General features: G+C 45.7%; 1 protein-coding gene across 3 annotated transcripts in view; it reads right to left on the minus strand.

The window, feature by feature from the left end:
- PPIL2 (peptidylprolyl isomerase like 2) overlaps positions 1–13,698 on the minus strand; it is a 332,508-nt gene that overhangs the window by 203,080 nt on the left and 115,730 nt on the right. For all 3 annotated transcript variants that reach the window (XM_085636442.1, XM_085636443.1, XM_085636445.1), the window contains 2 exons: positions 12,192–12,267; positions 9,501–9,661 (listed from right to left, as the gene is read on the minus strand). In XM_085636442.1, the coding sequence (XP_085492568.1) occupies positions 9,501–9,661; positions 12,192–12,267 (237 nt within the window). The remainder of the gene's footprint in view (positions 1–9,500; positions 9,662–12,191; positions 12,268–13,698) is intronic.

Here is a 13,698-nt window from a genome sequence, read left to right on the forward strand (position 1 = left end):
TGGTGATCACGCTGTCTGTGCTGACCCTGCGAGACACGGGGGCAGTCCAAGGTGAGTGTGATCACTGTGAAGTGTTACCCCGGAGTCAGTCATGTACCAAGATATAGGTGTTTAGATCATCCTGCTGGCCTCACGGAGAAACGCTGATTTTCTTAGCACCAGACGTATCTTGTATAAAGCGCTCACGGTTAATAAACACACTGTAAGGCAGTGACTTTACTTCAACAGAGACCTCCCTGTGTCTCAACCTTCGTCTCTCTTTGGATCCTCCACCTCCCTCCCCGCACCTTCTGTATCGTAAGATGACTAAAGGCAGTCCAAATTTCCGATAATCTGCACAAATAAGTTTCTTCAGAGAAAACCTACTGTAATGTCACTGAAAAAAATATCATTTTTGTTTCTAGTAGAAAAAAAAGGTCAAACTACACCCACTGGGGGAGGGTGGCGAAACGGTCAGGGCTGCCCAATTTGGAACGGAGAAACACGGTGCAACTCTCGGCGCCGCTAAACATCCTGTGATTCTGGGCAATTCACTAAATCTCCCCGTGCATAAAAACACAAGGATGTGACCTGGTGCTCACGTAAAGGGCTCCATTACCTTCGAGTTGAGTTTGCGCTATATATTAAATTGCAGAAAAACCCGTGTTTATTTTTAACATTCATAAGTTTAAAGAAACCGAGTTGATTGAAATATACAAAGTCTATGCCCACCAGTTTCTTTCACACATCTCCCTTCAGCTCCTCAATGTGAATCTTAACTTTAGAGGTTGAAGTGCAAAAAAGTATGGGAGCTACGATGAGTGCAGTGGGGCGAGATCTGCGAATGTGGGGGCTGGGCCACAAGAAAGAACACTTGGAACGGTTAGTGTAAAAAACTCGGAACTAACTCTCTGTGTGATTCTGACCACTCATATTGTCTTTAGTCATTCTAAGAGGATCCCAGTAAATAGACCTACAGAGAGTGACAGTGAAAACACTGCAGGATATTACAGCAGATTTAACAACCGTGACCACCGGGTTCTGAGTGACAGACGCAGACTTTGAAGCTGCTGACATGGAATATCCCCTAAGTGAGGTTCGTGCCAGATCTTGCTCATTCGCTCACTCATCCACCCACACCCTCCTCTCAATGAGTTAAGCACCAGCTCTAGCTCTCAGGCACCAACATTTAAAATCTATTTATTTTCATTTCGTTTTTCAGTTTATAAAACTGTGTAGAGGGTGCCACATTTAAACACTGACATTCACAGTATCATTCTCACAATAAACAAAGGTGTACAACAAGGGTGGATGAAGTATTACCCGCATAATCGACTTTTCCTGGAGTTTTAACGAGGTTAGTCAAGCATATGTGTTGACAGTTTTCCTATCTTTTCGCCTAATCTCAGCTGAAACTGCAACTCTTAATCCGCATCGTCACTAACCTATGTTCTCTAAAAACCCTTTCCTGTGTTCACTACATTCATGCCCGGTTTATCTCACTGGCAATTACCTATAAAATTGTTGGAGGAGCGTGTCCCTATGTTGTGTTCTCTCCGCGAGGGCATTTTTATAGGAGGTAAATAGGTCACTCAAGGGGCCTCGTGTCTTCGTCTACCAGCTTCAGGAGATATTCATCACATTCTGAAACTGGGCTTCCGCCGCTCTCTGCATTTTGAGGTCTCGTTGGTGCCAGGTCCACTCTACCTGTCCACTCTGTCTGGCTCTTTATAAAATACCGGAACCCGAACCGGTTCCACAATGGCGGTTGCAACCGTTTCTTTACTCTTGTGCTGCTGCCCACCTCTTTTTTTTGCCAAACTTGTATGTTTTAAAATGCAATACTGGAACCCGAACTGGTATTGCATTTTACTTTACCACCGTGCTGGGAGCTCCAGGAAATGAAGTGGAAGGCAGGTAAGATCCGGGGCTGGCAGCCTACGGGTTCAAGCTCCCTCCCACCCACGCATCCATAATCATCGCCAAACTCAATCCCAATACAACAATAAGCCTGCTTACTCCCCAGTTCCTTGCCACATTCAGTGCCAGGACTTTCTCTGGAGGAGAACTCTTAAAACAAGCATTAAAAATGCAATCGGTACTTTGATGTTCCTGGTCTTTCTCCCTTTCGCATTGCAGGATTGATGTCTGGTCTCTTCCCTGCCCCCCCCCCCTGCCTTTCTTAACACGAGTTGATGTATAGTGTGCTGCATTGTCGCTGTAGTCCCCCGCTCATGAGAGAGCAAGTTCCTGCTAATGGAGTTCCTATGCCTGGTCTAAGTTTCTTTTTGTTGTCTTTTTTTACGAAAAAAGTTAATACGAAACCTTTTTGTAGTGTTGGGTTAAGTCATGGGCACCTGCAGCCGTTGCACGTGCGGTTTGCTCCTGCTCTCTTGACTGCTGTATTATTGTTGTCCTCCTTCTATGTTAGCGGCCGGCCCAGGCGGTTGTAGGCCCATGACTGTGAATATTTGATGTGTAAATAAAGGTTTAAAAAAAAAAAAAAAAATGCAATCGGTCTCGCCTTTAATTAAGTTAAAGCCATTTGCTTTGCTATACAATACCATTAGCAAAGCAAATGGCTTTAACTTAATAAAAGGCGAGAGCTATTGCATTTTCAATGCTGGTTTTCTTTGTTGGAGGAGTGTGGGTCCGCTTATATATCCAGAAAATTCTTTAAGTTGCAAAACTACACCAACAGGTGAGAAAGTATACATTTTGCAGCGTGAATCTTTTCTGGATTCACATGCTGTGCATTGATTTAAACAGTTTGTTACTACAGTGGTGGCTGGGTTGAAGAGGAGCGTTGATTTGAGAATAGACGCTGGATACTTGACCTTTCTTGCTCATTTGAATATCCACATAGTAGTGTTTTGTGAACGAGTGCACTGAAGATCATGTTTATGTCATGCAAAAGTCTTGAAGTGGTTTGATGGATAGAAAGGCGACAGTTGTTCCTTTCTTTCTTGCCGAATGTGCCCCTGGGGCCCTTTGTAATGTCTCCCCTGCTTCTTTGAGGCACAATTATATTCTTTGTGCTATCCATCTTGCAATTGTGTTCTTGGTCCCTGGTCTCACTTGAAAACTGTACGCAAATGATACAAAGAGTTGATTTGTTTTCCTGTATTCCTTTGTTCTTTCAATATAATACATTACTGCCCCTATAGCGTCTAGGGTGTGTAACGTCCTTTCTGCACGTGTCTTTGGTTTCTGAAAGAAACTTGGTATCTGTATGGATTGATTTATATGGAACTGTGAGATTACCTGTGTCATGAATTGTGGATCTGTTCTAATGACAATTCTGTCGTTATGAATTTGGAAATCGGGTTCCTGTAATATTAGTACCTGTAACTTACTTACTCTGCGTAGTGATGTTATCACTATCAAAACGGCTGTTTTTAGTGTGAGCATTTGTAGGGTAGCCTTGTGTAATGGTTCAAACGGTGCCTTCATTAGTTGAGAGGGTACCACATTTAAATTTGAAGTCGGAGCAGGTACCCCTTTTGGCAGTGCCATTCTTTTTGCTCCCTCTAGGAACCGCTTGTGAAGTGAAGAAGCTTCTTCCCATGTGGCCCCTTGTGTATGCTACTATTTCTGCTAGTTGACCCTTTAGTGATGCATAGGTTAGCTTACAATCCAGTAAATGTATTAAGTACCTAAGCACCATTTTATCCTTTGTGTTCTTCTTGAGTAGCCCTTCCTTAAGACACCATAGTGAATACTGTTTATATTTTGCCGCATAACACTTCCTTGTAGTAGGCCATCTTGCCCCTCTTAGGATTGCCACCGTGTTCTCCGGCAACTTTAGATGTCCAAACTCTAAGTCCTCAGGAGCCATGCTGCCAGGCTTCAGGCCTTTGGTTCTGGGTGAAGCACCCTCTTGCATTGTTAACAAAACTTGTCTTTTTGGCATTTTGCGAATTGTCCCCTGCGATATTTCCATTATTTGTGAGAACCAGATTTGTCTTGCCCATTGTGGAGCAATTAATATCATCCTTAAGCTGCTGGTTCTGCATTTGCTGCTCACCTTGTGAAGTAGTGGTATCGGGGGGCGGGGAAGCGTATGCAAAAATCCCTGACAAGTCAGTCCATAGTGCATTCCCTATGGACTGTTGGCAGTGTTCCCTGGAGGCGAAGCGTTGGCATTTTGCATTCTGGGGTGTTGCAAAGAGATTGAGCTCTGGAGTTCCCCATTTCTGAACAATTTTCCTGAGTTCTGACTGATTCAGTTCCCATTCGTGAGACCATGAAGTTTGCATGCTCAGTCTGTCCACTTTGACATTCTTTTTCCCCAGTAGGTGCATTGTTCATTTCCAGTGGAATTGCCCAATTCCACAATTGTTGAGCTAATGTTGGGAGTGGTATTGATTGTGTTCCACCTTGTTTATGTAGAACATGGTGGTTGTGCTGTCTGTCTGTATTAGTATTGTTTTCCCCAAGAGATCTTCCTGAAAGACTTTTAAGGCTAGGAACACAGTCTTTAATTCCGGGATGTTGATGTGCTGTATTGCATCCTGCTTCTTCCACACTCCCCTTATTTTGAGGTTGTTCACATGAGCTTCCCATCCCACCTGGGAGGCATCGGTTATGGTTACAGTTGGAGTTGGTTATGTAAAAGGTTTTCCTTTTGTTACGTTTGCTCTGTTCCACCATGCTCTCTCTCTTCCTATATCCTCTGTGTGGCAGCCACTAGATCTTTCTAACTCCCTGTTGCTGGTGACCACTGTATCTGAAGCCATTGCTGGAACGGTCTCATGTGTAGTCAAGTGGATGCAGGAAGCCATCCTTCCTAGCAGCTTCCCCACTGTCAGAGCCTGCCCCTTCTGGAATAGCTGTGTTTCCTTCAGCAGAGCTGCTGTTCTCTTCTCGCTGGGAAAAACTTTCCCTTGGATTGAATCTATTATTGTCCCCAAAAACACTTTCTCGTGTTCCCGGTGGATGGAGAATCCCAGCTGGAATAGTGTCTGTATTACCTGTTGCATGTGTTGTTTGCAGGTTTTGTATGAGTTTGTCCTTACTAACCAGTCGTCTAGGTAAGGGTACACATGTATTCCTTGTCTTCTCAGGGAAGCGAAACAATTTTTTGTGTTTTGCACTCATAGAGGTGTGCAAATAGTCGCCCTTTAAGTCTATTAAAGCTATGTAGTCCCCTTTTTGTAGTTGTGGTATTACCTCTTGCAGGGTTGTCATTTTGAACCTTTGAGGTTTTTATAAATTTGTTCATAAACTATCAGATCTTGATAGGGTGTAGTGTCCCGTCTATCTTTGGAACTAGGAAATATGTTGAGTAGTTTCCTTTGTTTATTTCCTTGTTTGGCACTAACTCTACTGCTTCTGTTGTCGACATTTCTTCTACTTCTTTGAGTAGATGTGTTGTTTCTTTCTTGGAATGGAACTTTCTCTTGGGCCTTTGTGTGGCGGTCTTTTGCTTAGTTCTATGCAGTATCAATACTGTATTATGTTTAGATCCATTTGTCCTAAGTGATTTGTTTCCATTTGTGAAGGAAGTGTTTTAGTCTGCCTCCTACCCGAGTAGGATGTACAAGTAGCTGTTGGTTTAATTCCAAATGTAGTTGCTCTGTCTTCCTTGTTGACATGCTCCCTAGTTTTCTTGGGGTGTGTATTGTGTCTGACGTCAAGTCATTTGGTTGTAGGAGGAGCTCCTCTCCTTTGCGGTTGGCCTCTTCCACAAGGACGTCCTCAGAAGGACTGCCTTTCTTGTTGCTACTGCCAACTTTGTTGCTGTTCCTGCTGCTGCGATTGGTTTCCTCCTTGATAAGTTTGATGGTACGTTTGATGCAAGGTTGTGGGGTGTAGATTTCCCCTTACGCCAAGTCTTTTTGAGGGGGTGGTTCCTCTACACATGCCACCCCACTGATCTTGCTGTATCGTTGTCCTTTTTTAATTGGTTAAGGCTGTCGTCTACTACACTTCCAAAGAGCTGTTCCCCATTGAATAGTGGATTCTGAATGTTGCTTTGCCCTTCTGGTTTGAATTCTGAGCTGCGTAGCCATGCATACCTTCTCTCCCTGATACCAATCATCATTTGCCTACTTGATGTCTCTGTGGCATCAAGGGCTGATTTCAAGCATGTATTGGCTATGTTTCCCCCCCTCTTCTATCAAATGAGTTGCCCTTTTTTTGTTTTGTTCTGGTAGGTGCTTTAGCAGGTCTATTTCCTCCCAGTGTTGATATGCGTAGCAGTTGAGCAAAGCATTCGAAATGTGCAATGCGCCATTAGCTCGCCGCACTTCTCTCAACCTTCCTGCCCATAAGGTCCATTCTTTCGCATTCTTTAACTGGGGGGGGGGGGAGGGGTCTAGTTGCACTTGACACATTTGCCCTCTTCCAGGCTGTGGATGTTATGGTGGAATCTGCAGGCACTGACCCCTTGATGTAATTTGGGTCCTTGGAGGAGCGTTTGTATTTCTTCTCCCGCCTAGGAGTAACTGCTTTGCATGTGGCAGGTTCTTTGAAGGCTTCTTTCCCGTGATCTAGCACACTTGGTAACATAGGGAGGAATTTGTTTCTAGATTGTGTAGGCAGTGGAGTTTCTAATAAGAAGTATGATTGAGGTCTTCCCTTCTCTAGTTGGACTCAATATGTTTCTGCCGCATCTTTAATGACCTGATTGTACATCCCAATATCGTCTGGTGTTGAAAGCCTCGATGGATAGGTGCCGACGGCCTCTTCTGGCGAATCTGTGTCCAGGTCTTGTCATTGTACCTCATGAAACTCCGAGCTCTCTGACCTCATGTATGTTTGTTCTTCCTCGAAAAAGAACTCTTTCCAGTTCCTCCAGAGGTTCGGAGGTTAAGGCAGGCTCTATGTCTTCGACGATTTTCTCTAGTGTCATCAAGCTTTTAGGTGGTATTTTAAATTGTTTCAGGCATTCATCGAAATCCTTTTTTGGTAAAATATTTGCCATTTTGGCCTCGAGCCTCTTCCTTTTCTTTTCAATCTTGAATGGGTGTGTTTCAACTTCGAGAGCTTCAGCCTTTCTTTATGAGGTTGAAGGCTCTTTTGCGGATGGTGCAGATGTCAGACCATGCCTTTCGGATTTTGACCTCTCATGCTTCGACGTCGATGCGTCTTTTCCTTGACCGTCTTTTGATGACTTGCATCTTTTAAGCGTCTTTCCAGCTGCAGAGTCCTTTTCGAAGGATCCTACGGTATGTTTATTTCGTGATATGGCTGCGTCGTTGAATGCTTGGACACTGAGGCTCCCGTCGAGGACTTTGAGTATGTTTTTCGAGACTGGTCTAGTTTTTTCAAGGACGACGGTTCTCTTACCCCTCTAGAAGACTTCTTTTTGACCTCAGTCTCAGTCTCTCCTTCTGCAACATTATCCTCTTCCTCGCTTGAGAGGCCCAGATTTCGTAGCAGTGATGCTTCATTTTGGCCCTGCGTGCTATAGTTGGCTCTTCTCTGTCTATCCCTCATCCTAAGGGTCTTTGGGGTGAACACCAAACACGCGCTGCAGTTCTCACTTCACTTCATTGGTCTACCGGTAGGCAGAGGTTGCAGATTCGATATTGGTCCTTCTGGGCGAACTAGTGAGGGCAATTCTGTCAAACAGAACAGGGTTTTTTCCATCACCACGCACAGGGACCCCCTGCACGTGCATTGTTCTCCGGTTGTTGAAGAGGTAGTCTCTTCCCCTCTTGACGCTCTCCGGTACCTCGATCCGATGTGCTGTCAATTTTTCCTGGTATTTCTCTGTTTTTTCGCCGATTCTTTCCTCCAAAACTTGGAGCTCCTTCTGCATCGATCCAGACCCGACAGCGGAAAAAAGAACCTGAAAATGGCAAACAAAGGTGGGAGCTTCTGGAGGAAACACAGTGACGTCACAAGAGGACACCAAATGGAGGTACCTCAATGCCCACCCACAGGAAAAAGAAAAACCCAAAAAAAGAGTAGAAGGACTAAACACAACAGTTCTGGACCCAACCACTGGATGGCTGAATAATGCACAGCATGTGAATCCAGAAACGATTCTCGCTGCAAAATTATAACTTGCCACCCTGCCATTTGAGAAGTCAGTGATGTCATCAATGTTGTCACTAAACAGGTCTAATAATATGTGAGATCATAAGCAGTGCATTGCTGAAGGCAGAGTGGTCTATATATGTCACTAGAACCTCAAGCTGGCAATATAAGACCACATTTCTTGTATGCATTATGGTTTTTTTTAACAAGTCAATTTCGTGCCAGTTGCTTTCTTCAAAATGCCACTAACTCTCTGTACAGACTGGAATCAGAGTATGTATTTTTGTTTCCCTTTCATGGTTTGTGGATAAACAAAGTACAATGGTGAGGGGCCGGTAGTTTTAGGCGATTCTGCTGCTGCACAATTTGCAACTTGGGCTGAAATCTTGTACTCGGTGCTACCAAACAAGCAGGTGCCCATGAATAAGCTGTTCAGTAAAAGGAGTAAAAGATGTGTGGCACAAAGAGAAGTCTGGAGTTCAAAGGTCAAGCTACAACTATATTTTCACCAACCTGAAAAATTCATCTTAATGGGAAGGACTGAGTTGCAAGAAGATACTGACAGTCAACTTCTGGTTAACACAGACCAGACAGGGGAGAGTGATGTTAACTAGAGACTTTGTTGCGTTTCCTCCGGCGCAATCGGAGTCGCTTTCTACAGCAAGGAGGGAATTTGCAGTAACAGCAACAAGGGCACCAACTTCTACAGCAAAAGCACCAGCTGACTCTCATACTACCACCGTTCTTTTCTATTTCTCTTTTTTCACTTTAAGACCACAAACATTCTACTTCTTACTTTACAGAACAGTTGTACGGTTGGGTATTTCACAGTTTAATCTGTAAATTACGTAAAGCCATAGTTTTGATAAAGTAGCCTCCGTACAACGACACTTTAGAAAAGCGTTTGCCCAAAGGCCACGAAGATTACTTGCCCCTTCTCAGGTTAGACCCATAAGGGTTACCATAAGGGTGATGCAGATCACATGTTTGTTGCGCAAACTGTGCAAGGTCTTCCCATCAGCGTGAGAGTAGAATTCTTGGGAATACAAACTAAAGTAGAAAGCTGTAGGTTAGGAGAAGTCCTCACATCGTTGGATGCTTTTACAAAGCAAAACCAAAAGAAGTCCTAAGATAGTCCCTATCTACACAGCACCAAGACCAATGCACAAAACCACAGATACCTTCTTCAGGCCCATCATGAAGTACAAGGTCCTTATAGAGGCAAAAGTCATTACATGGCACAAATCTTTACTTAGGCCGCAGACTTGAAGTTCCTGCAAACCACTGATATTCCTGAGACTGCACACCCACCCTGGGGACCACGACGAAGCAATGACTTCACAAGCTTCTTTCCAGGCCACAAATACGTAATCTTGCAGCTTGTTTCAACAACAGAACATTCATTTTATCCCGGCACTGCAGACCAGCAGGAGTCAAATACTCCAGTGGAGCCTATATGGGCTCTGATCTGTGGCCCTCATGAGCCAACCACCTCCCACATGACACACAACAAGCGAAGCACGCAAACTCACCGCATTCAGCTTGTCCACGGGCTTCTTCTCCGGAGCCCTCATTGTGGCTGCCAACATCTCATCCCCTTTGTAATCCTTGTAAAGCTCCATCAGCGTCTCGCGCGTCTCCATGTTTGCATTCTTTAGGTGGTACGAGGGGTCCAGTTTGGCTTTTTCTTCATCTAAGGAAAGAGAGAGCGAGGGGATTGCAGTCTAAACGCTTAACTTGTTAATGCGGCAACACATGAATGCTCTTACCACTCCTTCCCCACCGGCCTGGAGCACACGCGTGTACCACAAGGCCACCGGATGCCTGACTCAAAAGGACACCCGCTTAGTCTGCACGGCATGGGATACCTGGTCACACACACAGATCCAGACAACAAATCATATCCATGAGCCACCCCACCCAAACCATTCAGACAACATGCCACTCTACTGGTTCCACCTCAGCAAGTGTCCTGGCCGCACTGAAAAAGAACGTGCCACACATACAATGCATGATATTTGTCATTTGGCTGATACAACACAGTTTTTTCCCCAAGACCTTTTCAATTCCATCACTTCCGGGTTATTTACCAACAATCCTTTCTAAGTGCAAGACAAAGCCAGAGCTCTGCTATCCGGTGTATAGATGTATCCCACAGTTGGGTGGAACAGTATACAGTGACGAAGGACACTCAGGGACTCTGAAGCATCACAGTGCATATATTCGGTCACCATAAATGCACAAGGGATGAGTTCGCTCTACACTATAGCAGCCTTTATTGGTCACTCAACAGTGCCCACGCCCCCAACATGGAGAACTTACGCGCTTTGTTCTTACTACAATCTAGAACATTCTTTGGTTATAAGGAGGAGGAGGATGTGCATGATCAATAAGGTTATTGATATAAAGTACTTATATGGCACACATGGCAACAGATTCTTTTTGTTAAACTGATGTAAAAAAAAGTAACTGAGACTGTGATGCCAACATGGGCATGAAACTGAGGTATTGAAGACCGACGTCTCTGAATAAACGATAGGAACGTCATATGCACTAACGAAGGTTAAAATTGAACTAAACGAGCTTGCTTCCTATAGGAAAGGTCCGATCCACATATAACAAGCACGGGTGTGAGAACATTGAGAAGCCCTGAAGAAGTCTCTGGGAAGAGACGAAACAAGTTGGCAGTATTGGTGGATAATATGTGAAAAAGAAGAACATTAGTATAGGAATATGAAGGAAGATTTTGAACAAATTTGAATTGAGTCTGTGCATTACTTGACCCAGGCTATATGGAATATACAATCGTTTTTTTACAGGAATAAATGGGGAGTGCTGATCACTTTAGTTAAAATATTTTTGGATTCATATCCCTATATGGAGGATTAGGAGGCTGAGCCTCCTGATCTGAGCACCACCTGTTGATACTGTATCCACTTTACGTGATGGGTGCGGTTGAAAAGTCTCCGCCTCAATTTGTAAATCACTCGATTCTTCTCTTAGTTCGTCTAGATGGGCGTTACAACCCAAAACAAAGGCCCTCAAGTCATGGACTTCTGAAAATGAAATGGAGCAGTCAGTTCTGCCAGGATCAAAGCTTTGGCTTGCAGATATTTCTGCAGGTGACCCCACACTGAGCCATTCTAATATCGCAACACATCCCCGCTAGACGCTTCTCTTAGATTCAGATACAGCCATTGCCGCTCATGCCCTGCTTCGGCGTGCCAGCTCCGGTCGCCACAGCCTGCCTGCCGCAGCAGTGCTCACCTCTAGGTGATCACCAGTCTCCAGGCCCCCCCCGGCCTCCACACACCAGCACATGACTCCGTGTACCAGGCCATGTCTACGATTCTCGCACCCAGCCCCAGCATCCCAGTGCCCTACCACCTTTGGCCTGTCTAAGCACCTTACTACCTGCATACACAATCGGGATTGAGGTACCACCCACTGCCTCCGCATCTCAACCATCCCAATGCATGTCAAAGTCTGCCTCCACATCCCACCACCGACCTCTGCTACAAAAGCTTGTTTGCATGCTCCACCGCCTGACTGTGCCCGTGCCTCTGTGTGATAATGCCTGGCACCACATTCTAAAGCCTACCTCTTTGTCTGAAAGCCTGCCCCTGTGACCCAGCCCTTATCCCTGTGACCCAGCCCTTGCCCCTGTGACACCCCACAGCCCTTGCCCCTTTGACACCCCCATGGCCCGATGCGCCCGTGACCCCCACCACACCCAGTCCTTGCACCTGTGACCCCCCCATCACCCCCAGGCCCTTGCCCCTGTGACCCCCCTCACCCCTTGCCCCTGTGACCCACCCCCCTGCCCTTGTCCGTGTGACCCCCCCCCTGTGATCCACCCCCGGTCCTTGCCCCTGTGACCCCCCCCTCCCACCCAGCCCTTGCCCTGTGACCCATGATCACCGGCACTTGCACCATGACCCCTGGCTCTTGCCCCGTGACCCCTGGCTCTTGCCCCTGTGACCCACAGCTCTTGCCCCGCGTGACAAAGCCTACCCCTGCCTCTTAAAGTCTGTCTCCATGTGCCTCACAACCCCCGCTTCTTTGTCCCAGGCCTTGCCCCTGTGACCTCAGCCCCTGCCACTGTGACCCCAGCCCTTGCTCCCGTGACCCCAACCCTTGCTCCTGTGACCCCAACCCTTGCCTCAAAGTACTCCTTTGCATTTCCCTTTCTGTTTTTTCATATTCTGACACCGTCAACTCACCTGCATCAATCAGCTTGACGTTGTTTTTCACATGGAAGAAGTTTGCGACATTAAATTTATCCAGATTTGTAGGATCCTGAAATAAAGACAGGGAATATTAATGTTTATCTTCATAAAAGGCCTAAATCAGCTACTGTTTCATTGTCCCTGGTGTGAGCAGCGCTCTGGCTGATGTACAAGGGAACCCTCGTCTGGGACAAGGCAGCTCAGTGTCTCAGGGCACAAAGATGGAAAACTCTCATCCATCCATCCATCCATCCATCCATCCATCCGGAGCTCATGACAGACTAGTGCACTGAAGCACAGAGGTACACCAGGTGTGCTATACCAGAGGCAGTCTGACCTGTAGGGAGCACAAGGGGACACTTACAAGGCTTGTAGGGCCGGGGCAGAGTCTGGCATAGGCCTGGCTCTGCTCTGCCCTCCAGGCCTTCAGAGGCAGCGTTCTGTCAGTAACTCTACCACTGTCACTACAAAGGGGTCCAAACCTGGAAAGAACTAGCCAGTGACGGAGCCTTTGGTGGGGGAGAGGTTCACACCTGCTGCCTTTTGGCTGGGTTCATGCTATACAAAGGATGCATAAATACTCTCCAATGACCGACTGGCTGCACCCTTGTCTTTGACCCGCACTACACTACTACCACCAACATATTAAGCACAGCCCTGAAACAAACGTTCCTTACAGTTCGGTGATGGTGGTGGAACAAGCAGTGGCCAACAGTACCAGCCAAAAACAAACCAACACTCCCGCCTTCAACGAAAGAAACGAAAAACCCTTGATCTCTGCAAGTTAAAAACGCCACACCACCTTCACTTACCAAACACGGCTCATGGCCTTAAATTTCACATCGCCGGAGGTTTTACAGAGTCCATCGGCCGTGAAGAAATATATCAAGTCTTAAAGTGAACTTGTAGAGTTGCTTTCTCACAGGAGTCCCAATTACCCCTACAATCTCCGTGTTTCGTGACCGACAATACCATGAACTAGACCAACAAAGCCGCGGGTCACACATCACGTGTAATTTAACTTAAAGTGAACTTGAGGGGAGGCACCATCTCCTACTCGGATGTGGCTGAGTGGTCTACAAAGGAGATCTGGAGAAGAGCGAGCAGGTGATTGCATGAATGCATGAGAGATTATGTTCAAAAGCAACAAGCATTGGCAAGGCCAACATGGCTGGTCCTGGCAAGCTGGTACATTTTTTTATATTGCAAACAAAAAACAAACATGCTGCCTAAACATGCCAGTCATACGGCTGCAATAAATAATTTAGATTAAAAAAAAAGATTAACCCCTGCATAGATTGGTAATAGACTAGCATGGATGTTTTTCCTCACTGGCACATGTATTTAGAACACAATGAATAGCTATTTTTGGCTTTGAATTACTATAACTTGAATCCATGGCTAAATTACACAAGAATGAAAAAACAATTAAAAAGGGCTAAAATAGAAAGGAAAAAAACGCTGGCAAAGTCATACCAGCCCTGGAAATGAAATACATATT

Source organism: Triturus cristatus, chromosome 11, assembly GCF_964204655.1.
Source record: "Triturus cristatus chromosome 11, aTriCri1.1, whole genome shotgun sequence".
Classification (NCBI taxonomy): Eukaryota; Metazoa; Chordata; class Amphibia; order Caudata; family Salamandridae; genus Triturus; species Triturus cristatus.